The 27,214-nt window shown below is 39.0% G+C and overlaps 1 protein-coding gene across 1 annotated transcript in view; it reads left to right on the top strand.

Annotated features, from left to right (window-relative positions):
* BRWD1 (bromodomain and WD repeat domain containing 1) overlaps positions 1-27,214 on the top strand; it is an 88,607-nt gene that overhangs the window by 55,760 nt on the left and 5,633 nt on the right. The window contains exons 27-38 of the mRNA XM_090271770.1: positions 625-707; positions 4,693-4,804; positions 5,455-5,516; positions 7,726-7,881; positions 8,109-8,229; positions 9,181-9,306; positions 11,529-11,601; positions 12,449-12,487; positions 14,491-14,637; positions 15,562-15,714; positions 20,816-20,982; positions 26,320-26,546. Coding sequence (XP_090127896.1) covers positions 625-707; positions 4,693-4,804; positions 5,455-5,516; positions 7,726-7,881; positions 8,109-8,229; positions 9,181-9,306; positions 11,529-11,601; positions 12,449-12,487; positions 14,491-14,637; positions 15,562-15,714; positions 20,816-20,982; positions 26,320-26,546 — 1,466 coding nt within the window. The remainder of the gene's footprint in view (positions 1-624; positions 708-4,692; positions 4,805-5,454; positions 5,517-7,725; positions 7,882-8,108; positions 8,230-9,180; positions 9,307-11,528; positions 11,602-12,448; positions 12,488-14,490; positions 14,638-15,561; positions 15,715-20,815; positions 20,983-26,319; positions 26,547-27,214) is intronic.

Below are 27,214 nucleotides of genomic sequence, written 5' to 3'. Positions count from 1 at the left end.
AAATTAGATTTTCCCTCTTGCTGGTTCACATGCTCTTTTTATTTAACTGCAGGGTAGCTAGTCAAGCACTGTGTGCAGCCCGAGGCGCGGGTTCGAGTTCTGATAGATGGGACCCTGCTAGAAGGGAAGACAGGGACGCTGCAGCAGCCACCGCTGGGCATGGCACTGGCGTGGCGTACACATGTTTCCATGCCACTTAAATGTGTGGGGAAGTCTGGCCTGTATGTGAAATTACTGCTTTTGTTTTTGAGAAGATGTTAGAATTAATAATGTTCTAGACCTGTGCTGGCCAGATGGTAGCCATTAGCCACGTGGGACCTCAGGGCGCTGGAAGTGTGGCTGATTAGGGTTGAGTGTGATGGAAGTATACACACTGAAGTGTGAAAATCTGGTGTGAAGAAAAAGAATGTAAAATATTTTGTATTGATTACATGCTGAAACAATATTAGGATCTATTGGGTTAAATATAATACACTTAAGATTAGGCTCACGGGTTTCTTTTTATTTATAAACATTTATTTATAAAATTACTTATGTGGTTCCCATTGTATTTCATTTGGATATTGTTGCTCTAGACTATATAACCTGCTACACAAGGAGTTTAATCATCTTATTTTTTTTTAGATATCATGATATGCCAGATGTTATTGACTTTCTCGTGCTGCGTCAGTTTTACGATGAAGCAAGACAGAGGAATTGGCAGTCTAGTAAGTGTTTTTGCTGAGTTTTCTTTATCCTTAGATACTGGTTTCTCCTTGGGTGGATGTGAATGTAACCTCTGGAAAGACATACAGGGGACTGACCAGTATGTTCTGTTGAGGCCTTGGTACTTCACTCCTTCTTAGTAGACGTTCTGCAAACAACATCGGTTCTTATGGTATGTGACATTTTGAAGGGTAGTTCTTATTCATTGACTGTAGTCTAGACTTTTTATTTCCTTTCAAACTTCCCCATACTGCATTATCTCTGATTATATTTAATATGACACTGGATAATTCACAAAATTTTACTATGATTTAAAACAATCAGAAAGTTGAAAAATAATGCAGATTTTACACAGATAGTGTCTGGCATACCAGAATATTTTACCTTCGATATCATATCAACTCAGACTTAAAGAGGCTGACTTGAAACCATTTCTTAAAAAAAAATAAAAAATTTATGGAACACTTATGCTTTATAATCATGAGGTATATGGGTGGACGGAAAAAATAAATCATGAGTGTGGGCACTAACTTCAGTGTGGTTTCCTTGGTGGCCATTTAAGATGGGCTGGGTGGACTCACCTGCTTGGGTCATTAATTTGTGTTGTAGGTCATTAATCTCTTCAGGACATACTTGATGACTAATTAGGCCAGGTAATACCAGGTAGCAGGTGTAATGCCTGTTTCACATGTGTACATACTGCTTCTCAATATGTACTGTTTTCTTGGGAAGCTCATATTAATGTTAGTCATTTAGGATAACCTATTGTACTATTAATCAGTTTTGGTCTCTTATTAGAAACACTGAGTTTTACCCAGGCTGTGTCTTTTGGTGTACACATTCATAAATGATGTTAAGACCTCATTAGTTTTCTTAGTTTCTGCTGCCTTTTTCTACAGATACTATAAATAGGTACATTTTAGATATATTCCCTGAGCCAGCTCTCTTGAAACAAAAGATTGTTAGTGTTGCTGTTCTTAGTAAACTATTTTTTACCGATAACGTGAGAACAAATAATCAAGATTATTTTGGGACTAGAGGTAAAGGAATTTTCTTTTGAAGAAAAACATTTACCCATACACACACAAAAAGAGACAGCTAGCATATGTGATTAACAAGTCATACAGCCAAGTCCCAAAGAACTTAGTTTCTTATCTGTTAATATTTTTTCAACCCCTATGATGTATAAGTCAGAAGCTATTATTTTGTTCTGCTAACATATCCATTCAAAAATGTTTTTAAACCTAGTCTTCTATAGCTAAACTCCAGAGACAGAGTCTCAGTTGCCTCTTTAAAAAAAACCAAAAACATTTTATTTATTTATTTTTAGAGAGAGGTGGAGGGAGAGAGAAAGAGAGGGAGAGAAATATCGATGTGTGAGAGATACATCGATCAGCTGCCTCACACGCCTCCCACTGGGGACCTGGCCTGCAACCTAGGCATGTGCCCTGACTGGGAATCGAACTGGCAACCTTTTGGTTCTCAGGCTGGCACTCAAACTACTGAACCACATCAGCCAGGGCCCCAGCTGCCTCTTACAATGTAGTGGTTGAGAAATTATTGTACCAGATCTTCTATACTCCTGTTTAATAATTCGTTTTTGCTTCCCCATAAAATATTACCTATTCTCCTGAAGTTTGAGCTCTGCTGTTAGAGGAATTTGCCTGTTTCTGTTTATACTATGTTGAGAACTTTACTTAGCAGAACTTTACCCTACTTGTGAATAGTCAAAATAGATTTGAAAATTTTTAATGGAAATTCAGGATGACAGCAGAGTAGGTGGAAGTTACAAACTCACCACCTCCCAGAACCAAACTGGAATTGCAGCTGAATTATAGAACAATCAACTTGAGTAAGAAAATGGCTCTCTAGCTCTGATGGGTGTGGCTCAGCTGGTTGGGCGTCACCTTGCAAACCGAAAGGTTGCCGGTTTGATTCCCGGTCAGGGCACAGGCCTGGGTTGAGGGTTTGGGTACTGACTGGGTCAAGGCATGTACGAGAGGCAGCCGCTCCTTCTCTTTCTACCTCCTTTTTCCCTCTCTCTAAAAATAAATTTAAAAAGTATTTTTAAAAAGACTAGCTCTCTTACATCCATTTTTATAGGCATCTCAAAATAAAGCCACTGGATTTGTTATTTCAATAATACTTACTGTAATCAGAGAAGGAAAACTCTGATTCCAAAAAACCTCCGCTGCCTTGCGGCATACCTCTTCAGGGGAAAGGCTAAGGGAGTAAACCCCGACAGAAAATCCGGAGCCGGAGTCCCTAAGGCGGTTTGACGTTGTAGTCAACATAGGCAACTCCTGCAGTGCACCTGAAGCCAAGCTGTATTGACTCCGTCTTTCCCTTGGGCCCTTCAGCTGCGAAGAGAGGGGGGGTCTGCTGCATGGGCAACAGCTGGCCCTCCATATCACCCTGCCCAGGCTCTGTAGCTTCAGCTTCACTGGAGAGGACACTCCTGCGTCATCGCAAGATGTCGATTCAACACGGGAGGAGACAGATACCGTGTCACTCCCGAGTCGGACTGCACAGCCATTCTCGGCGGTGCAGATAGACTCTTAAGAAGCTACACCATCGTCTCTCGAGACGGACGGCTGCCGACGACGACTTACTGTAATATTGTACTTGCTATTTGTATTAAATTAGGTTATTTACATTACACGATTGGACGAAAACCATGGTGTATCAAATTTGTAGTACATGACTTTCATTAAAAAAGTTAGAAAAATTTATTAACATTTATTTCTAAAGTTGAAGTTTTAGAAGATATATTAATGAAATGTTTTAAAAAGTAGAATTTTATTAATGGTGGAGAGATGGGTGGAGGGGTGAAGGGCTTAAGAGATTTAATGATTTTGATATAAAATATACATAAAAGTCTTGTTTACATGAGTTTGAAAATATATTAAGAACCTTAAAACAGGTAACTGATAATTGTGATATCGCTATTTTTACAGGATTCACTATAAGCATACTCTTTATGCATATTTTATTATGTAAATATTCTCTTAGGGGTGGAACGTAGCTTTGATTTGGATTGATACTGTTTCTGCAAAACTTTAATGAAGAAGAAATTGTTACTTTAGTGTCTACTAAAGAATTTTTAATGCTGGGAGAATGACTTTTTTCTTATTTTTTGAAATTGTTGGGATGGATGGGAAGGAAGAGAGAGGGTTCTTAGAGCAGTCTGTGTTTCTTTTGTAACATATGTAATACAAAGGTCAAATACAATGTATGTCCCTAGAAGTATTGTAATTGTGGGATATGTTTAGAAATGTGTGTAACCTAAAATCCCTGAAGTCACTGAAGTATTTGTTCCGCAGCTGGTTTGTATAGAAGCCATACTGAGATCTGTTTGACTTTTTACATTATGCTCAGATAATGGAATATGTGGATGTTTAACTTTAAAACAATAAATGTGTGAGTGTTGTTGAAGGTAGACTTAGACTTGATTTTTGTTATGAGATTTTAAGAATTAGAACTCTGTTTCATGTGAAGATACTTATTCAGGAACAACTTTAAAATAATCATGGATTAAATCTAATTATAGTTACTTTTACAGTTTGTTTTACTCAGGAAATGTTATATTTTATAAGTGTGTATTTAATATACTTACTACACAAGTATTCATTGATAGTATACATTGTTATAAAAGAGTTTTGAGTTTCGTTAAGCTTTGTGCTTTGTTGTAAGATATACCAGAACTTACTTTGGAGCGGGCATTTGGGCTCACTGAACCACGGAACCCAGTCACACCGTTTTAGCTTTTTGTGTTGTGTGGTTATGTGCCGTCGGTAAATTGCTGAGTGTACCATTGTATCTTCTTTACGCCTGCTTTTTCACTGAAGATTGCTGGAAAGTGGGGAAGAATGGAAAAATGCTTTGATTACTTTATCTTTATTGAAATCTTTATCATGTGATGTTTTACAAATTAAAAAATGTTAGTGTTTCAAACTGGTGTCTCAGACTGGGTCATGTCTCTTCTAGGTGACAGGTTCCGTTCTATCATCGATGATGCCTGGTGGTTTGGAACGGTGCTCAGTCAGGAGCCATATCAGCCACAGTACCCTGATAGTCATTTCCAGTGTTACGTCGTGAGGTCCGTATGCAGATGAAAACGAATCATCTACAGACACTTACTCATTGTGGCAGTTTATTGTATGAACAACTAATACATTTCAGGTTAAAAAATCCCATGGTTTGATCTTGTCATTCAGTCACATTAACCTCACCTCTACAGTGTCTCTTTAACATGCCCCCGTCATGCCCTGTTTATTAGTACCCCTAAGGGTGCGACCTCTGCTTGCTTCCCTGGGGCCTTTTCTGTAGCTTTTTGATAATTCTCCATCTGACATTGCAGGATCATTGTCTTGGAGCACATAGTACATCATTTCTTTTGTTCAAAAAAACCTTTGCTGCCTTTCCGTTGGCTGTGGAATGAAGCCCATGTCCTGAAGCATCAGGGTCAAGGGCTTCACGACATGTTTGCGTTTTTCTTCACTTGGCCTGGCGTGGATCACACCGTGATCTCTGGTTTTGTTCTTGAACCCGCCATACGTTTTACACTTACTTCTTATGATGTATCTTTCTAAAAAACTTTTACTGTTAATATTTTAAACTTCTACTGCTTACACTGCGGTTAATTTTCACCTTTTCTATCTTCCTGTTTCCTCTTGTAGTGGCTCCTAGTTACTAGCCGCAGGTTGTCTTGATGAAAGGCTAACCAGGCTTTTCTTCTGGTTTTAACAGGTGGGACAATACTGAGATCGAAAAGCTTAGCCCGTGGGACATGGAACCCATTCCTGATAATGGTATGTGGCTGCTGAACAGTTACAGTGTTGAACCTTCACGCTTCTAACTTTTTACCTTACTAAAGCACGTGGAACAGACTGTACCGTTTGAGACCTATTTCAAATTACTACAGTAACTGTGAGAAGTCAACAGGATCGTGTGTACCTGGTGGGTCATTTTCATCCTGAGCGTCCGGCGTGTTGCGGCTGTTATCGCAGGAGCCGTCGCCCCTTGTGTAGGCCCGCCTAGCACCACGGACCACCCTCACGTGGCCTTTCCCTCGTCCTCACTGTTGCTGCCCTTGAACTTCCTCCCAAGAAAAGCTCCCGCTCGACCGCTGTCCGTCCTCTGCTTTACCTGGACTTGCGTTGCCCCGTGGGTTGTCGGTCCCTTCCCTGCGAGAGAGGCGTGTCTGGCCGTGGCCGGCCTCTCCCTCCCGCGCCTGCTGCCCCGCTGCTGCTCACGCCTGCGGACCGATACTTGCCCTGAGCCCACTCCCCGCAGCAGTCCCCGCTTCCTCCTGCCTCCCTCCTTCGGAGTCGGAAGTTGGGTCTGGCCCTTTGAGACGTCGTGCGTCTGGCTTCCTTGCACCGTTTATCTCCTGAGTTGTTAGCTCTTGTGAACTTTTTGGAGAGCGCGCCATGTCTCCCGCCTCCATCTCTTCACTCTCGGGCTTTCTTTTCTAGTAGGGTCTTCTCAGTGTAAAAACGTACAGAAACCTCTGTCCTTCCACCCCCACTGTTTTTTGATGCATGAGATCTTTGCTCCCCGAGTTTTAACGTGTGTCTGCCTTAGCGGCCATGCCCTTTTCTTTGTGCTTACTCTCTGATACAGCTCCATCAGTCCTTGCCTTGTTTACTTTGGAAATAAGGATCTTTATGGAAATGAGAACTTTTTTCAAAAAAATTTTTTCTAGTAACTGCACTCTTGAAAGTCACCAGTGACCTCCCTTTGTTAGATTTTCACTTGAGCTTAGTATCTTACAAATAATAGGAAATGGTATTTTTGCAATGTAGAAAGCATATAATAGGTAAGTAAAAACCAACATTTTTTGAGGTCTTACTCTGTTTCTAAGAACTCTGTGTGTATCAGTCTATTCCTATTCTGATGTCGATGCGCTGTTATTTTAGAGGAAGGAGCTAAGGCTCGGGGTTTGCAGTGACTTGTTTAAGGCCACACACACATCTGGAAGGGATAGGAGTTGGGATCCTAAGCCAAGCCATCTGGCTCCAGGCAGTGCTTTTAACTCCTCTCCATAGGTGCTCCTTTGTAAAGGGTATTACAGATCTGTGGGAGCACTTACAGGAAGAGATGTTAATGAGGCTGGTAAGTGTTTAGAGGAAAAGTCAAAAGACATGCGCAGGCTGAAAAATGAACAAACATGAAGAGAGACTCACTTGGCATTAATCGTCTTGAAAATGCATATTAAAAATAACAGCAAAATACGATTTTACTTATCAGATTGTTAGGTTGGTAAATTTATCTCCTAGTCCTGTTGACATTTTTCTCCTTTTATTTATGATTGTCAAGAAAATGTCCTCTGAATATTTACAGTCCCCTTGTTCCTTTTTAAAGTGTGCATGCTTTCATTATCAATTTTATTGCTCTTTTAAAATACTTTGTTTTGAGATACTTTTAGACTTAGAAAATGATACAAAAATAGTATATAAAATTTATAAATACCCAGTTTTCTCAGATGTTACCATCTCAGATGGTGCAGCTATCAAGATCAGGGAATTATCATCGATACAGCTCTAATCTACAGACCTTCAAATTTGGTCTGTGGTCCTGAGGCCCTTTCACAGACCAGATGTCTTTGCCGCGCCTCCTTGGTCTCTCTCTGTTAGGGTCCCTGAGTCTCGCCATTATCTTTCATGACCATGACACTTGAAAAGTACTGGCCAATTATTTTGTAGAATTTCTCTCAGTTTGGGTTTGTCTGATGTTTTGTTACGATTAAATACGGGGTTTGAATTTGGGGCAGGAGTGTCAAGAAAAGGGATATTGTGTTTTCAGTGTATCGCATTGGGAGGCACATGATAGCAATTCTTCCTGTTAGTGGGGATGTTAACTTGAATTATTTGATTTAGGTGGTGTGTGCCAGGTTTCTCTGCTGTTAAGTGTATCCTTTGTAATTGCATATGACCTTTGACAATTGAATTTATAGTGCATATTTGGTTTGTGGTTTGTTTTATCCTTTTTTTTTTTTTTTTTTAATGGAATTCTTAGTTGATCCACCTGAAGAATTAGGAGCTAGTATTTCTGTCACCTCAGATGAGCTAGAGAAATTGCTCTACAAACCACAGGATGGTGAATGGGGTCAGAAATCGAGAGATGAAGAATGTGAACGAATTATTAGCGGTATAGATCAACTTTTAAATCTTGGTAAGTGTTTTTAGTGTGAAAAATTTCATGTTCAAGCTTTCTTTTCCACACAAGTATTTAAAAATATAATTGTGGCTGTGTTTATTACTATAATTTCTATTTGTTACCTTTCAGTTAAGCCTGAAGTGTTAAATGTAGCCGTAGCATATTTTATGAATGATTTGTAGAGAAATACCACTTAGAGGTCATGAATTCATTGATAAAAACTCTTCCGTCTGCCCTGACAGACATGGCAGCAGCTTTTGCAGGCCCGGTGGATCTGTGCACCTACCCGAAGTACTGCACGGTGGTGGCTTACCCGACCGACCTTTACACAATTCGAATGAGGCTTGTTAATCGATTTTACAGGTTAGTAGAAACCTACTTTAAAAATAGTTTGAAAAGATACTGGGCTATACCAACTGGATTAAGTAGAGGTAATGGTAGTTGATCATGACAGTGGTAGAATGGGGAGAAACCGACTAACATTATTTTTTGTTTCATATTCTTTTTTTTATTTGTAATTTCTGGGTCCTGACATTGTGTTTAGGTCTTGTGGGCAGGTGTAGATAGAACCTGGATAAGAAAAATGATCAGATTTCATTCTTCAATCTTTAGTAGTCTGTTTTTCTAATAAATTATGTTAAGTAGTTATAAATTATATATTTCATCTGTATGTTTAACATTTCTATTTAGCTGTACCATTTAAAAATAAAATTTGGTTTATATTGGCCTTTGGCCTTTGAAAAATTAATTGCCTAGTCATGTACTTTTTATCTCTGGCTTCTAGAGCATTGATAACTACAAAATTTCTTATTCTCGGTGATATTTTTAAAGCTGTTGATGGTGTCTTATTTTTTATAATTAAACTTCAAGAAATTGTTATAAAAAACTGACTTTTTGAATTTACGTTGTTGGTATAAGTTATTTCAATCATGGAAGTGCGCATTTGATCAAAAACCCCTTTGCAAGTTTCCAGTGAGACTGACTCCCAGGATTGATGGTATTGGACACATTTCCTTCATTGAGTCTCGGCAGCTTCAGATACACCCGTAGGCAGTGTGAAGGGGAGTTGTTCTGCTGGTTTTCTGGATGCGACTAAGGGATCTGTTAAGATTTTTGATCTTTAAATGTATTTTCTGTAGTTGGGCATCTAGTATAATTGCTTATGACTGTGATCAAGTTGACAGCATGAGGAAGTTATTCATTGTTACTTCGCAGTTATGGTTTAATTACTACATCATGCTGGCTTAACATGCTGGGTTTTTTACTTGGTTCCTTTTTATTGTCTAAACCCTAAATGGCCTTTTTATTTCGAAGGAGGCTATCTGCATTGATTTGGGAAGTCAGATATATAGAACATAATGCCAGGACATTTAACGAACCTGAGAGTGTAATTGCACAATCAGCTAAGAAGATAACTGACCAACTTTTAAAATTTATCAAGTAAGTGACTTCATATTGTAGATGTTGTGGAAAAGTGAATGACTTTGCATATTGTATTCTTGTAATTTTTGCTCTCTGAATTTTACTTTATCTAACTTAGAGGGGAAGGGAGTGAGAAAGAGAGGGAGAGAACCATGCGAGAGATATGTCGATCAGCTGCCTCTCACACGCCCCCAACTGGGGACCTGGCCTGCAACCCAGGCATGTGCCCTGACTAGGAATCGAACCACCAACCTTTAGATTCACAGGCCGGCACTCAAGCCAGTGAGCCACACCAGCCAAGGCTTGGTCTCTGAATTTTATGCCCTTTTAATGTGTTATTTTAAATGCCATTTCTTTATATACTTACTGTAATAGTAATTTCTGGAAAGGAATGAGAAATTCATTTTTCTACTTTTTAAAATTTTGAAATAATTTTGTGCTGGACAGTTGCCACATATATCTATATAGATATATATAGATATCTATATCTATATATCGTCCCTGGCTGGTTTGGCTCAGTGGATTGAGCGTCGGCCTGCGAGCTAAGTGTCGCTGGTTCGATCTTCCAGTCAGGGCACATCAGAGAAGGAAAACTCTGACTCCAAAAAACCTCCGCTGCCTTGCGGCATACCTCTTCAGGGGAAAGGCTAAGGGAGTAAACCCCGACAGAAAATCCGGAGCCGGAGTCCCTAAGGCGGTTTGACGTTGTAGTCAACACCGGCAACTCCTGCGGCGCACCTGAAGCCAAGCTGTATTGACTCCGTCTTTCCCTTGGATCCTTCAGCTGCGAAGAGAGGGGGGGGTCTGCTGCATGGGCAACAGCAGACCCTCCATATCACCCTGCCCAGGCTCTGTAGCTTCAGCTTCACTGGAGAGGACACTCCAGTGTCATCGCAAGATGTCGATTCAACACGGGAGGAGACGGATGCCGTGTCACTCCCGAGTCGGACTGCACGGCCATTCTCGGCGGTGCAGATGGACTCTTGGGAAGCTACACCATCGTCTCTCGAGACGGACGGCTGCCGACGATCTATATATCTATATCTATATATATATCCTTCAGCTGTTTCCCTTGGTTAACATTTTTTAAAGCATATTTATGGTGCCCCTATAAAATGCTGAGGAATTATTCTTGGCACAGTACTGTTGACTAAGCTGTAGTACTTATTTGGGTTTATTAGTTTTTATATCGATGTGCTTCTTTTGTTTCAGGGTCCTATCCAGGATCTTCATTGTATTCGTTTTCCTGATTTTCTAGAACCTGTTCCCCAGTCTTTATTTCATGATCTCGTGTTTTCCCAACCTTAGACAATTTGTTGCTGGTACTTAGTTTGTGTTTGTCTAATGCTTTCTCATGATCAGATTGAATTTTAATCTTTGGATTGTGTCCTATGGGAGTGTTGGTACATGCATGAATATTTCACATACTTTTGTGCATTAGGAAATCAGGTTTGGAATAGTATGATGAAAATTGACCTGAATCTGTTCTAGTGAATATTTTGTGTGATTTGGACAAATTTTCAGCCTGTAATTTTTAAAATTAGTGGTTTTTGCTATATGATCTTAGGTCTTTTTCCCATAGCTCTAAAAATTCTACAAAAGAATAATATACAATTAGAGAACACAACTATAAACTGTGCCATTATTTTCAGTAGGTAGCAATAAATTGGGAAATAACTGATTGTAGTCTATCCCACTTTCCTAGAGGACTTGGACCTAATCACCTCTTTCCCAGAACTTTTTTTTCCTTCAGTAAGCTCACATACCCATTTTTGCCTTCTTTATGCCTGGATATTCCTACTTTAGGATTCTTTCTGTGTTTTTACAGTGAGGTTAAGGTGTAATTTGCTTTAATTTCTTCTTTCTTTTTGTCTTCTATTTTATCTCAAATTAACCATTTTCCTGGTACTATAATGAATATTACTGTTGATGATACTTAGAAAAACTCATCCGTGTAGTCATGAACCAAGTTCATATATATGTTATTTTTGGATTACCAGCTAAATTTCCAAACATACTTAACTGGGAGGAAGAAAAAAACCTCTTACTTTCCATATTCTTAGATGATCAGTTATTTCCATGAGGGTAGAATAAAAATCTGATATTTTTCTGCTTGAAATTGAGTATACATAGTTGGGCAACTATTTATATCTCACCTGCAGTTTGTGTGAATCTTTGGCAACAATAATGACACCTGAATACTGTTAAAAGTAAATTATTATTATTTTTTTTATTTTTAGGAATCAAGACTGTACAGATATCTCAGAACTTTCCATCACTTCTGAAAATGATGAGCAAAATACCAAGGCCTTGGTATGAAGTTTGTCAATTTTACAATATTTTCGTTAATTTCAAATGGTAACTAGAAAATAATGAGTGAAGTAGGAAGTGTTGATTACCTTTATCAATTCTTGCCATATTCCAATAAACTATTAAAATAGGGCATTTGATAAATGTATATATTTTAATTACCTAGATGGTCAGTGATGTAATTTGTTTTAGCCAGTAATTTATATCAATATATCAAACAAAATATCTCTTAAGTGAATAACTTAGGTGTGGAATATACTCTCTTTTCAAATTTAGCTAGAGAAAGGTGTGTTAAAGAAGTACGTTGGAGATATTTTTTGTAAAATCAGTATCTAAGAATTGGATGTAATTGTAATTAAAAATTAATGAACTTTGCCATGTTCAAAGTACTACCCTAAAGTTCTCACTCAGGACGGTCTTGAAGTGTCAGGAGGGCAGGTGTCAGTGATGTGGCCCTGCTTACAGCGTCAGGCTGTTGGGTTTGGTTGTAGGGAAGATATTCCTAAAAAAGAGTATAGCAAAATTCTACACAAACCAACTGTAGTATACCAGTTTTCATGCTCATTTATATTGGAATGAAAATGGGTATAGATTTAGGGAATAAGAAAATGTGGAGAGTATGAAATACAGGCATTGTAGGAGACAGTATGGATAGAGAGAAAACACAAATGTAAAGCTCCTTTTTATAGCTGTATTGTTAAATTAGTATGCATGCCTCAAAGATAATTTGATATAGTCTCTTGAGATTTTAACAAGTTATAACCTTTTCTTTCATATACTTTTAAAATTAAGATTACTACGTTTCTAATGAGAATGTTAACACTTAAAGGGCCCTGATTTTTGTTCCTAGGATGATAGTGATCTTCCTAAAACATCTTCTGGAAGGAGAGTAAGTTCATCTGCCTGATTGACCTTTGTTGTTTATTCTTTGTTTAAAAATCAACCTCAGCTTTTAGGTGTTGTCTTTGGAAAGTTACATTGGTATAAATATGGAATATTTTGTAAGAGAAAGGGGAGCAATCACCGAAAGCTGGATAGTTAGGTAAGGTTTAGTGGAAGAGTTTGGATTTGAAGTATGTTCTCAGAAAGAGCTGGAGTTCGAACAGTCAAAAAGTAGGGGATATAGTATTCCCTCACTTTTCGCGGGTATTACGTTCTAGAGTCCCCTGCGAAGTAGGAACCTTACATTTATTCTACACCCTTAAACCTATGTAACTTTAACAATATACGTATACAGTACCGTAAAATCCTGTGATATAGCGAAAAATCTGCAATTATAATTAAATATAATATTTTTAAGAATCCCACGATACAGCGAGGCCACGATAAGTGAGCCATGATATAGCGAGGGACTGCAGTATTATGATCCAAGCTGAAAAAGGAGGCAAGCGCGGCATGTCAGTGGGCTCGCGAGGGCACCTGCCTGACTGGTGTAGAGGTCAGATGCTGGGATGAGCAAAGTGGCTGTGTCTGAGTGTAATTTGGGGAACAGATTATGGTTATATTAAAACCAAGGTTTTCATTTAAAATAGAGAATCAATTGCACAGCCAAATTAGATGAATAGATTTCGAGGGGTAAGAAGATAGGTAGTATCTCTGACTGATGTGGCTCAGTGGATCGGGTGTTGTCCTGCAAACCAAAATGTCTCTGGTTCGATTCTCAGTCAGGGCACATGCCTGGGTTGTGTGCCAGGTCCCTGGTTTGGGGCACGTATGAGAGGCAATAGAACGATGTTTTCTCTGGCACATGGATGTTTCTTTACATTTCTCCCCCCCCTTCTCCACTCTCTAAAAATAAATAAATAAAATCTTAAAAAAAAAAAAAAAAGATAGGTAGTAAAGGCAGTGAGTTAGGAGCCTGGTAAGAATCTAGGAATAAAGGGTGGGAACCTAGTCAAGGATACTGTTCGCTTGGAATGGTGAGGAGGGGAAGAGGATGAGGCCTTTGAAGGGAGTAAGTAACTAGCGTTTGGTGACTGAATCCTTCTTAAAAATGAGGATTAGTTGGAGGATGTCTGGAAGTAAATTTTGGATATTGAGTAGTTAGAATTGTGGTGTCACCAGCAGAATTCTTGAAATTCTAATGTAATATGTTAATTAAAACTTGAGGTTATTAATCTGAAAATGTTCAAAAATGTTAACATTCAAAATTTTGTCCAAATGCTGCTTACATGTAAGCTTTTTATAACAATTTTCATAATGTGCTTGCCCCAGGTAACGTAGCAGTCACCTGGTTTGTCATTTTCATATAGAGCTCCCAAGGGATTGGTACCCGCTTAGAATTTGTTTGTTATGACTGCTCTAGCAAGTCACAAATCTAGTGGCTTCAACAACAAAAGGAACTCTGTTACAGTTCTGTAAACGAGGAGTTTGACACTGTCTCACTGGACCAAAATCAAGGTGTCAGCACGGCTGTGTCCTTCTCTGGAAGCTCCAGGGGAGAATTGGTTTCCTCGCATTTTCCATTGTCAGGTTGGCACTGTAACTTCTTCCAGCCTCTGCCTCTGACCCCCTGCCTCCCTCTTGTAAGGACCCTTGTGATTACATTGGGCCCGCCTGGTAATCCAGGGCAGTTCTGCCATCCGAGATCATACCTTCAGTCACGGTGAAAGTGGCGTAGTCCCAGGTTCTTGGGGCCAGGTGTAGGCCTCTCTGTGTCACTATTCTGCCTGCCACATCAGCCAGTGTGAAATTTCAAACTCGGTGAAAACATTTTCTAAACATGGGGGAGAGGTGCTGGAATGGAAAATGTTTCTAGAGTAATATATGTGACTTTATTGGATTTTTACAGAGCAGTGGATTTTTTCCAAGTAGATAGAAAAGCAAATACCATATTACAGCATCACTTTTCCAACACTGAAAATGGTTTTAATATTGTGAATATATTTTTAGGTCCGTGACTGGAAAAAAAGGAGCAGCAGAGCATCCAGCTATGTTGAAAGCAACTGGAAGAGGCAATGTAAGGAGCTAGTGAACTTAATTTTTCAATGCGAAGATTCTGAACCATTTAGACAGCCCGTTGATTTGGTTGAATATCCAGTAAGTGGCCATTGTTTGACTGTTGGGGGATTTTCTAATTTTGTGTAGTGGGATGGCAGTGGAGGTATTTAAATTAAACTTTTAAAGGGGTAAGATGCCTAGGATTCATGTTGGTTTTTTTCTTTTACCTCTGACACAGTTAACATGATAACGGGGGGATCCTGCATGGTATCTGTCATCTAAGTAGGCCCAGCCCCAGGAAAATGATAAATTAGATAGAGAGAGGCTGTCTTGCCCTGGTTCGGTGGCTCAGTTAGTTGGAGGGTGCTCCCGTGCACCAGCAGGTTGCGGGTTTGGGTTTTGGTCAGGGCCCCTACCTAGGTTGCAGGTTCAGTCCCCGGTTGGGGCATATACGGGGGAGGCAGCCAGTTGGTGTTTCTCTTTCACATTGAATGTCTGTCTCTCTCCTCCCCGACTGTGCACCCACCATCTCTAAAATCAATAAACATGTCCTCGAGTGAGGATTAAAGAGAAAGGGTCTGTCTCCACTCTAGTAATAGGGAAGTGGAAAACGACCCCCCAGGGAGCATGACCTGGCCTTTTTGCGTCCCCTCTGCATCCTCCCCAGCGCCCTCTGCTAAGCTCCGAGACCCCTTCTTTTTCTGTAATTTGTTTCCTGAGCCTACGCAGCCCAGCCTGCTCACTTCTCCTGCCTTTGTAACTTTCTAAATAAACTTTCTCTTGTAATTTGGGGGGAAAAAAAGAAAAGAACCAGGCCATGTCCTGCTACCAAGTATAACATTTTGGTATATTTCTTACCTTGTCTCTCTATCTGTGGGTCTTTTAAAAAACATTATTAATGTTTCTTAAGCTTCTGTTTTTTTCTCTTCTATAATTTGGAATATTTTAGAGATCTGATACACTTAACATTTCTAAAAGCAGGAATGAAATGTTTGAACTAATTATTGTATTTAAAACCTCTAGGACTACAGAGATATTATAGATACGCCAATGGATTTTGGAACAGTAAGGGAAACTTTAGAAGCGGAAAATTATGACAACCCTTTGGAATTTTGCAAAGACATCCGGTTGATATTTAGCAACGCAAAAGCATATACACCAAACAAAAGATCAAAGGTAATTGGGAAGGGGTCTCCGGGGGAAAGCGCGTGGCCTGCTGGCTGCTGCCTGGCAGCGGCGGGGGCGGTGAAGAGAAGCGAGCGGAGCAGGGCTGCTGCGGGGGGCAGAGCTGCCGCCCCTGCCCACGGGCCTGCTGGCGCTGCCTGGCAGCAGTTCGTGTCTGCCTTTCCTGAAGGGCTCCGAACCCACGAGGGTGGTGGGCGACGGCCTCCAGGAAATACGAACAAATTTAAATTTGATAATGTGGAACGGGAAAAATCTATATTTTTATACATATGGAAATCTTGAAAAGTGGGTTGAAAACTTACTGATAGAACTGGAAGAATATTAAAAGTAAAAAAAGGAAAGTCTGAAGGTGGGGGTGGGACAATGATGTAAACTAGTATTTTGATAGTATTATTTTTAAGGTTTTATTTATTTTTAGGGAGAGGGGAAAGGAAGGAGAAAGAGAGAAACATCAGTGTGTGGTTACCTCTCTCTTGCCCCCAAATGGGGACCTGGCCCGCAACCCAGGCATGTGCCCTGATTGGGAATCGAACCTGTGACCCCTTGGTTTGCAGGCTGGCGCTCAGTCCACTGAGTCACACCAGCCAGAGCTAAACTAGTATCTTGGATCCAAAGAGGAAGCACATGAACTATCTCATTATTTAAGAATACAAGTATGGAGTACATTCCTCAATCTTTGTTTAAAAATTTATACATTGGATAACTTTTCAAAAACTTGTGGAAGCATAATTTTCGCAAACAACACGAACCCATGTGGCCAGGGTGCTGGGTAATTTTTTTAAAATAGAAATAATTTGAGAAGATTTTAAAGTAAAGCACTTGCTTGATACAGTACTTTCTCTTTCATCAGAGACTCCCACCGTTCATTGCTCATGTTGTCCCGATTTCAGTTTCCTCTCGGTCCTCACTCTCAGACCTCTCCTGCGTTAATGGCTGTCTCAGTTTGAGAACTCTGTCCTTGCGTTCAGGGTCCAGATGATTGCTTATTGGGTCAGTTTAACAGTCAAGTCTAAAGTTTGCAGGCTTGTGTTATTGTCAATATTCATTATTTGTGAGACTGTTTCCAGAAAGAAAATACATTTCATTCATGTCTTTTTTTTCTCCTTTTAAACACATTTGAGGATTTATACTATACAATTCATTTAAACTGTAGAATTTAATGGTTTTTAGTATATCATCAAATTTTCAAAATCGTGGTTCAATCTACATAACATAAAATGTATAATTTTAACCATTTTAAGTGTATAACTTAGTGGCATTAACTACATTCACAGTATTGTTTAATCATCATTGTTCTTTGTTCCCAAAACTCTGTGGTCACCACCAATAGAAACTGTAACCATTAAGCAGTAACTCCACATCCTCTCCTTCCCTCAGCCTGTGGTAGCTTCTGTTCTACTTTCTGTCTCTAAGAATTTGCCTATTCTAGATATTTCATATAAGTTGAATAATACAATTTGTCCTTTTGAGTCTAGCTTATTTCACGTTTTCATGTCTTAAAGGTTCATCCATGTTGTAGCATGTATCAGAACTCTGTTTCTTTTTATGACTGAATAATTGTCCATTGTATGGGTTGGGTGGATATATGCATTTTGTTTATCCATTTTTCTCTTGATGTACACTGGAGTTATTTTTACTTTTTGGCTATTGTGATTAATCCTGCCATGAATATTGCAATACAGGTATCTGTAAAAGTTCCTGCCCACTTTCCTTGGGCATACACCTGAACATGGAATTGGCAGTTCATAGGGTACTTGTATCTTTAGCTTTTTCAGGAGCCACCAAACTGTATTCCATCCTGGCTGTACCATTTTACATTCCCACTGGCAATGTGAGGACTCCAGCTTCCCCGTTTCTCCACATGCTGGCCACCAGTTGTCCTTTTAGTTTTTAATCGTAGCCGTCCTAGTAAGAGTGAGGTGTCGTCTCACTGTGTGTAGTTTTTAAAAAGATTTTATTTATTTTTTAGAGACATGGGAAGGGAGGGAGACAGGGAGAGAAACAGCAGTGTGGGGGAGAGACGTCAGTTGGGTCGCCTCTCACACTCCTCCAGCTGGGGACCTGGCCCACAACCCAGGCAGCAGCCCTGACTGGGAATCGAACCAGTGAACTTCCGGTTTGCAGGCCAGCGCTCAGTCCACTGAGCTACGCCAGCAATGGCTCTCATTGTGGTTTTGATTTGCATTTTTCTTACGACTTGTGACAAATAGTATCTGGGATTTATTTTAATCAGGTATGCAGGACATGCAAATATGGGAATGACTACCATGAAGGGATGAGTTTATAGTGACACATTCCTAGAAACAAGAGGCCATGACTCACCACGTAGGGCCACATCCGGATGGACCAGCACTGGTCAGTAGGCGGAGGGGAGGAGAGGGGAGATTAAAGCACAGAGCCTGTAGTCCTGAGGTCTTCGCAGGAAGGCAAGGCAGGGCAAAGGGGGCCGCTTTTTGGATTGGCTGGCTTGAATATTCCCCGTAGCTTTGGCTTGCAGGGGTGGTCTCTACATGTCTGGTTCCTGGCTCGGGGGTGATTTAGGATAGGGGAAATGGAACACTGCCTTGATATGTGAGCGTCTGATAAAGAAGATAGGGCTGGGAACTCTGGATCGATTGTTTTATATATCAAAGGCATGCTTGTAGGAGAGTCCTTCGCGATCTCTAGGCATTAGCTAGCTGTGGGAGGGGCAGTCTCCCCAGGACCAAGGATCCAAATGCCAGAACATCAAGAATACAGAAAATAAGAAAATACAGTCAGTATACTGATGTTGAGCATCTTTTCACGTGCTTATCGGGCACTTGTCTATCTTCCCCGGAGAAATACCTATTTAAGTGCTTTGCGGATTTTCTGATTGGGTTTTGTGTCTTTGTTGCGCTGCAGGGATTTGTTACCGTGTTCTCACGTGAATGCTCTCTGCGTAGTTTCTCTCATCTGTAGCTCGTCTTCTTACTTGGCCTAATGTCCTTTGACACATAGAAGTTTCTCATTTTGATGATGTCTGTTTAATCTTTTTATTTTTTGGTGTTTTGTGCTTTTGTTTTTGTCTCAGAATCCGTTACCAAATCCAGTGTCATAAAGATTCACCTCTATGTGTTCTAAGAGTTCTGTGGTGTAGCTCTTACATTTAAGTTGTTGATCTATCTTAAATTAATATTTGTATATGGTGTGAGGTGGAAGTATATTTGTGCCAGCACATCTATTGAAGAGACTATTCTCTTCCCATTGAATAAACTTGGCACCATTTTTGAAAAGTCAGTTGGCCAAAGATAATGTGAGTTTATTTCTGAACTCAGTTCTATTCATTGATCTGCATGTAACGTCTCTCTGTCTTACTGTAGCTTTGTAGTAAGTTTTGAAATGAGTAAGTGTGAGTCCTCACATTTCATTCTTTTTCAAGATTTGGCTACTCAGGGTCCCTTGCAATTCATTGTGAATTTGAGGAATGGCTTTTGCCATTCTGAAAAAGCCTTTTGCATTTTTGGCCGAGATTGCACTGAATCTGTACATTGCTCTGCACAGTATTGACATCGTGACAATATTAAGTCTTCCTGTTTCTTAACAGGGGATGTCTTTCCATTTATTTAGGTCTGATTTCTTCCAGCAGTGTTTTGTAATTTTCAGTGACAAGTCTTAACACCCCCTTGGTTAAATTCATTCACGGTTTATTGTTTTAGACGGTATCTGAAATGCAGGTGCTTTCTTCATTTCTTTCTTTTGATTGCTCATTGTTAGTGTATAGAAACACAACGGATTCTTGTGTGTTGCCCCGATAATTTTGGTGAATTCATTTATTAGCACTAATAATTTTTTGTGGAGTCTTTGAGTGTTATTTTTATAGAATCATGTCATTTGTGAATAGAGATAGTTTTCTATTATTCCAGTTCAAATTTTTTTTTTTTTTTTTTTTAGTGTCTAGTTGCTCTGGCTAGAATTTAAAGTATGGTGTTGAATAGTGTGGTGAAAGCAGGCATCTTTGTTTTACTCCTGATCTTGGGGAAAGATTTTCATTCTTTCACCATTATGTATGATGCTAACTGGGTTTTTCATGCATGACCTTCTTCGTGATAATTTAGCACCCATTTTTGCTAAATACTGTTTATTTTCAATTCAGATGTCTTACTGAATTTTTACATAAAAGCTAATGAGAAAACATGAAAATGGTGATAAGATAATCAGATTTCAAACAACATGGTTGAGAAAATCACTTGTTAAAATTGGTGACTTATGTTAGACATCAGGTTTGAATGAAAAGAGTAAATTTAGTATGTGCACAAAATACTGGAAATAATTGTTAAAGATTATATCAAAGATCATAGCAGGGATTACAGATTTCACATGTATTTGTTTTATATTTATATGTCACACATATGAAGCATATAAGAAATTCATTTATCTCACATACTTTTTTTTTTAAAGGTTCTCTAGTGTTAAGAGTCTCCACTCTGCCATGCATCGGAGTGATTGATAATTAGCTTTTGAACATTAGCCTTTTGCATTTATTTTCAGGAATGATGGAGGACGGATGAGCCAAGAGTATTTCCTGTAAATTCACAGCTGTACCAAATGCTAATTACTGTAGCATTTAATATCACATTTCTGTTCTTTTAAAGATTTGATGTTATTGAATTATAAAAACTGTTAAAACACAATCTTTCATATATATTAAAATTTTAGGGCACATTTTCATCCTTCTACTGGATACAAGGTATTATTTTGTCTGTAATTCATAATTTAGGTCTGTATCAAAGGGAGTCAGATTCAAGTAGACTGGTGTAAAAGTGCCCTTGGCTCAGGGAGACACTACTCTTCAGCTGCCTAAGTAGCAATCTGAGAACCAGTCTCCCGTCTAAGTTGCGAAAAAGGGGACTTTATTAGCTTTGTACATGCAGATGTGAAAATGGGAAAAACCAAGAGACTTTTTCTTTCTTGCAGACCCTTGCAGGTGTCATTGAGGGAAGGGGTGGGAAATAGTAACAGCCATTGTCTGTAACAGTAATATAGGCAAGTAGCCTCAGTGATTAAATCTTCTTTAGAAAAATATTTTTTAAGTTATTCTGTGGTTATAGTTTTTGTTTTCATATTCTTACAGATTTACAGTATGACTTTGAGGTTGTCTGCCTTATTTGAAGAAAAAATGAAGAAAATCTCCTCTGATTTTAAAATTGGTCAAAAATTCAATGAAAAACTTCGAAGAAGCCAGAGGTTCAGGAGACAGCAAAATTTTAACCGTGCCAATCAGGCTAACAAAAGTATCAGGTGAGTTGGTCATTGCCAGCTTTGTATGCAGTTTTGTAAAGTTTCATGTTGTGATACTGTCTTTAATTTTTTAAAATTTGCTTTATTATGCTGTCACAGTTGTCCCACTTTCTTTTCCATTTGTTCCGCTCCACCCAGTGACTCCCCTCCCTCCACTTGTCCCCCTCCTTAGTCCATGCCCATTGGTTGTGCATATAGTTCTTCTCAACATCTTCCTGTCTACTCCACTCCCTATTATGCTTCTTAATTCCTGTACCATCTCCCTCCCTTTCCCCGCTTCCTCCTCCGTGCTGACCTCCCCCCATAATGTTCCCCACACCTGTAATTCTTTTCCCACTCTTGTTGCTGTCTTAGTTTGCCTTTGTTTTGGTTCACTAGCTTCTGTTGTTGGTTCTTGTGATATAGTTTTCATTTTAATGTCCATAGTTTTGATCTTCTTCTAAACAAGGCTCTTTAACATTTCATACAATAGTGGTTTGGATCTGATGAACTACTTCTGTTTTACTTTGTCCTGGAAGCAGGTTCTCTGCCCTTCTATTCCGAATGACAGCTTCGCTGGATAGAGTAATCGTGGTTGTAGGTTTTTGCTTTTCATTACTTTGAATATTTCTTGCCAGTCCCTTCTCGCCTGCAGAGTTTCTTTTGAGAAATCAGCTGAGAGTCTTATTGGGACCCCTTTGTATGTAATTCTCTTCTTCTCTCTTGCTGCTTTTAAGATTCTCTATCTTTCACCTTTGGCATACTAACTATGATGTATCTTGGTGTGGTCCTCCTTGGGTCTAGCTTGTTTGGGACTCTCTGTGCTTCCTGGACTTGTATGTGTATTTCCTTTGCCAAATTTGGGAAGTTTTCCTTCATTATTTTTTCACATAAGCTTTCAATTTCTTGCTCTTCCTCTTCTCCTTCCGACACCCCTATGGTTCGAGTGTTGGCATGTTTAAAGTTGTCCCAGAGGTTCTTAAGCCTCTCCTTCCTTTTTTCAATTCTTGTTTCCTCATTTTGTACTGGCTGACTGTTTTTTTCTTCCTTATGTTCCAAATTATTGATGTGAAACCTGGTGTCCTTCCCTTCACCATAGATTTTGTGTGGATTTTTCTTCGTTTCACTTAGCATAGCCTTCACTTCTTCTCTTATGCATTTGCCACACTTAAGCTTATCTGTCAAGCCTGTGAGCATCTTTATCACCAGTGTTTTGAACTCTACACCTGTTAGGTTGGCTATCTCCTTGTCTGTTAGGTGGGCTATCTCCTCGTCGCTTAGTTCTGCCACTGGAACCTTGATCTGTTCCCCCTTTTGGGCCATACCTCTCTGTCTCCTCATCTTGACAGGCTCCCGTGTTTGCTTGCCTCCGTGTCTCAGATACAAGAATTTTGTTGTAGTTAGTTCCCTTACCTCTCTTATTTGCGCTAATATTGTCATACAGATTACATCTTTCTATGTTATGTTTTATGCAGTTGTCTTTTAAGTCAGTTAAGAAATCAGATATTTATACTGTTATATTTATTTACCTGTGTAGTTATCTTTCCTAGTGGTCTTTATTATTATTATCATTATTTTTGTGGATTTGAGTTCCCTTCTGGTGTCACTTATTTTGAGACTGAAGTACTTTAGTGTATCTTGTAAGGGAGGTGTAGCAGTTAGTTCTATTAGTCTTTGTTTGGGGATGTCTTAATTTCATGTTCATTATTTAAGACTAGTTTTGCTGGATATAGAAATCTTAGCACATGTTTTTATTTTTTATTTACTTTTTTTAGAGAGAGGGGAAGGAAGGGAGGAAGAGAAAAAAAGAGCAATGTGTGAGATATATCGATTGATTGCCTCTCACATGCCCCAGCTGGGGACCTGGCCGGCAACCAGTTACCTTTCGGTTTGCAGGCCTGTGCTCAATCCACTGAGCCACACTAGCCAGGGCAGCACAGTGTTTTTCTTTCTGTGTTTTGAATATTTCACCTTACTGTCTGCTGACCTCCATTGTTTCTGACAAGAAGTCAGCTGTTAATCTTACTGCGGCATCTCCTCCCTTCCATATCTGGTGGGTTTTTTTTTCTGGCTGCTTTCAAGATTTCCTCTTTATCTGGCAACTATAAATTTAATGCACTTAGAGATGGATTGCCTTGAGTTTATTCTTCTTGGAATTTGCCCACTTTTGTGGGTATATAATATTTTTCATCAAATTTGGGTGGTTTTCAGTCATATTTCTTCATGTTTTTTGCCTTTTTCCTTTCTCTAGGGTTCCAGTTATGTGAATGTTGGCGTATGTGTAACTGATGCTCTCTTCATTTTTTCCCCCATAATTTTTCTTTTATGTTTTCAGACTGGATAATCTTTATTGATTGACCTAACTTTGCATTCACTGTTTCCTGCTATTGGGCTCATGTTGACATATTTTTCTCAGTTGCAATTTTCAACTCCAGAATTTCCATTTGGTCTATTTTCTGTAATTTCTCTCCGTTTACTGATCTTCTCTGTCGTGTTTTCCTTTAATTCTGTAAGCATGAATTTATTTAGTTTTCAAACATTTATAATTGTTGACTTAAATATCTGGTCAAAAAGTTCAGAAACAGCTGAAGTAAAACCAATGAATTAATGAAGTAATAATTAGTAAGTTTATTGTGCACAACCAAAAAGACGTTGGTTCGAGGAGCACTCGATCAAAAACATGGAATGAGGCTCATGGTACGTTGTTAAAAAGCAGCTTATAGAGTGAGAAAACAGTGACCGTTTATTCTTCTTGGTGACTGGTTCTGATATTAGAATTTTCAGTATTTACCTAATGTTAACTTTGGGAAGCAGGTCAAGTTTTGCTTATGATTTCCAGGGGCATAAGCAAGAAGTGATGTAGGTCCAGTTAGTCATGCAAAATAAGCTAAGTTAAACTTCATTTGTATGACTAAACTGGTTTTGTCTGCTCAGAGTTCGCAAGGCTTGTCACCGTTTGTGGTTCACCGGGGACTCTCAGGGACCATTTCTGTTGATGGCATCTTTTTCTTGTATAAGCACTGCTGTTTCTTTTTATATCTTGTAATTTTATTTTGTTGAAAACTGAGCATATTTATTTATTTTTATTGATTGATTTTTAGAGAGAAAGGGAGGGAGTGGGGGGGGGGTGAGAAACACTGACTTGTTATTCCACTCATTTATGCATTCATTCATTGATTCTTGTATGTGCCCTGACTGGGGATCAAACCCGTAACCTTGGCACATCAGGATCACACTGTAACCCACTGAGCTATCTGGCCAGGGCAAAAACTGGGCATATGTAATAATATAATGTGGCATTTCTGGGGATCGCATCTGCCCCAGGTTTTGTTGGTGCTTTTTGAAGAAACTGGATTCTGATCCTTCTCCCTTAGTGATTGAGGCTGCTGCTGGTTTTGATCAGTGAATTGACTAGAGCAATTTCGGTTGTGTTTGTCTTCCTTGTAGTATTTAGTCACTAAAGTCTCTGCTTCTATTAAAAAATTTTTTTTATTTTGAGCCTGTTTTTCTAGATGTCTTACCTTGCTCAGTATAGCTCATTGGTCAGAAATTTGTGCTTAAACAGGTAAGGCTTACCCTTTTCTGAAAGGGGTCAGTGTATGATGTAGTGCAGACTGCACTATTTGCCATTATTTTATCAGACTTAAGAGTCTCAGGGTCAGTCAAGGATGAATAACAACTGGATTCTTTCTGGTCTTTCTTGAATATGTGTGGAACCTTCCACATCCCCAGGAAGATGTTTTAAAGACTCCTGGGACTTCTCCTTCATTAAATCTCTCCTTTAAATTTCTAGTCCAATTCTCTTGCTCTAGCCATGACACAGCCTCAGGCAGCCATTGGCCTTGTTGACTTCCCAGCAATGTTTTTAGTGCTCTTGGGCAGGCAGCTTCTCTGTGTCCTCAGGGCCACAGAACTGAGGAGCAGCCCCAAGTTAAAGTGCCAAAGACGCCTCTGTCTTTACTTAGATTCAGAAGTCTTTCTTCAGTAAACACTTAATTTATTATATGCCTTTATTTTCCTGAGTTCTGAAATGGTTGTGTTGGATTATTTTGCGATTCATGTTTTTGCTTTCTGGGTGAGATGATTTGCTGATGTATTCATTGACTCTGCTCCCTATGTTTAGAAAACAGAGCCTCATTCAAAACAGATAAACACACTCATTCGATAATGACCTGTTCGTCTTCTTAGCCACCTGTCATCCAGTACACAGTACTGTTATATGTCCTCCCCACATATTTTCTCTAACTTTTCATTTAGAAATAATTTCAGAATTACAGGAAAGTCCAAGAATTCAGAAAACTGTATATTTTTTACATTTTGTTAGTTTTTTTTCTTTTAAATCAGTCAAAAGAATATTTCTGACATCATGCTTGTTTACCCCTAAATGCTTGGTGTGGATTTGCTAGGAACAGGTTTTAACCACACATTATTTATAGTTCAATAGGTAACTCCATAATGTTCTAAGGGCATCCCCCCAACCCCCCAATCTAGATTATGTATTGGTATTGGCATTTAGTTGCTCTGTCTAGTCTTTTTAAGTCTGGAATTTTATTTGTAACCTTTGCCTTCTTGATTGACATTTTTAAAGACTAGGTCATCTATTTTATAAAATGACCCTGAGTTTGGGTATGTCTGTTACTGTATGAGTTTTTAGTTATTTTTCAAAAAGTCTCTTGGAATCAAGAAAGAGTCTTAACAGTTCAGAAGAACATAGATAAAAAGGGAAAGTTTTTACTCTTGAGGTATCACCAGCTTGTCTACTGTTAAAAATGAAGTTTATGATAAATACAATTATGTAATGACTTCTTTTTGTTATTTACTGGTCTGCCCTCCAGTTGCTATTAATGGAAGTTAAAATTTTGACATTAACAAGCTTGAATTTTCTTGATTATACACACAATTATTGCTTTAGAAAATGTGATTATCTTTTAGCTCAAATGCTTTAGGTACTCTGAAAAAGCTGTTACCCAGATCTGTAAATTCTATAATTAGCTTGTTTTAAACTTCCACTTTTTCCCCCATAATCCATGGCTCAGGGGCCAAACATGGTGAATTGGCACTTAGATACCTATATTCCATAAATATTGGCTCCCCTAAGCATTTAATCCAAAGAACCCGAGGTATTCAGTCTGATTTTCTCTAATTCTGTCACTTGGATCATTTGTTCATTACTTCAGTTTGTAATAAACAATATCAAGTTTAGAGTAAGAATATTAATAGTAATTCATGCCAGAATAGTATGTTTAATAATAAATGTTTTGATCTAAAATCATTCTTTGATTGAAGTAATAATATACTTTTATTTAGGCATTTTCTGTTTTGTAAAATATTGTTTTCTTTGTTCATATCTTTGACCAGAAATATCAAGCAGACGCGTTTAAAGTCTCAGACAAGAGTAATTCCTCAGTTGGTAGGTTCTCCTCCCCAGTCTACCTCAAGTCAGGCAGCTTATTCTGCAAGCCACAAGACAAGTGTTAGTGTCTCTTCGGGTGTAACTTCCGGTGACTCTTCAGATTCAACAGAATCATCGGAAAGAAGAAGAAGAAATAGAACTATCACTCTGACCAACGGTTCTGCATTATCTGGTGAGAAGTGGAACATTGTGTTATTCACCTGCTGAGTGCTCAGCATGTGTAACACTGCTAGTTCCTGCGGGTGTACAGGCAGGAATACGTAAGACAGGCCTTCGCCAATTTAAGGAGCTGGAAAATTCCACGGAAGAGACAGAAGTAACAAATATGGAGCAATTAGAATGTCTTTGATAAGGATGTTCTTTGCAAATGGTACTGCCAACATTGCAAATCTGAATCCTCCACATTTTAAATAATGTGATATAAGTATCACATGTTGTATGCAAATGTTGACATTTAAATTTAAAAAGGCATGGTAATTATGGCTGATGACCTAGTAAATTCTAACTTACGTTACTGCTATTTGGTAGTAAAACTAGCGGGTGCTAACCCTTTTCTAGCATTGTGTGAATTCTGCAGCTGCGGTGTTTATCTGCTTCAGGATTGCTCTGAGTGATTTTGGGGAATTGTGATGATACTATAATAACAGCTGTTGTAATTTAAAATAATAGGATCAAGCAGGTAGAGCGCAGCCATGTTTTAGAGACTGGCAAGCCTTGCAGAAGAGTTTGAATTACTTAATTGGGTCCCTTGTTGAATAAGGTAGCCACATGATGAATTCTGTTTTTAGAAGATGGATCAATTTGGCAGTGATATGCAGGGAGGAGGGAGAATCTGGAAAC

The sequence above is a fragment of the Furipterus horrens genome, unplaced genomic scaffold (assembly GCF_987537825.1).
Source record: "Furipterus horrens unplaced genomic scaffold, mFurHor1.1.pri manual_scaffold_1, whole genome shotgun sequence".
NCBI lineage: Eukaryota > Metazoa > Chordata > Mammalia > Chiroptera > Furipteridae > Furipterus > Furipterus horrens.
This window is presented reverse-complemented; position numbering and strand designations above follow the sequence as displayed.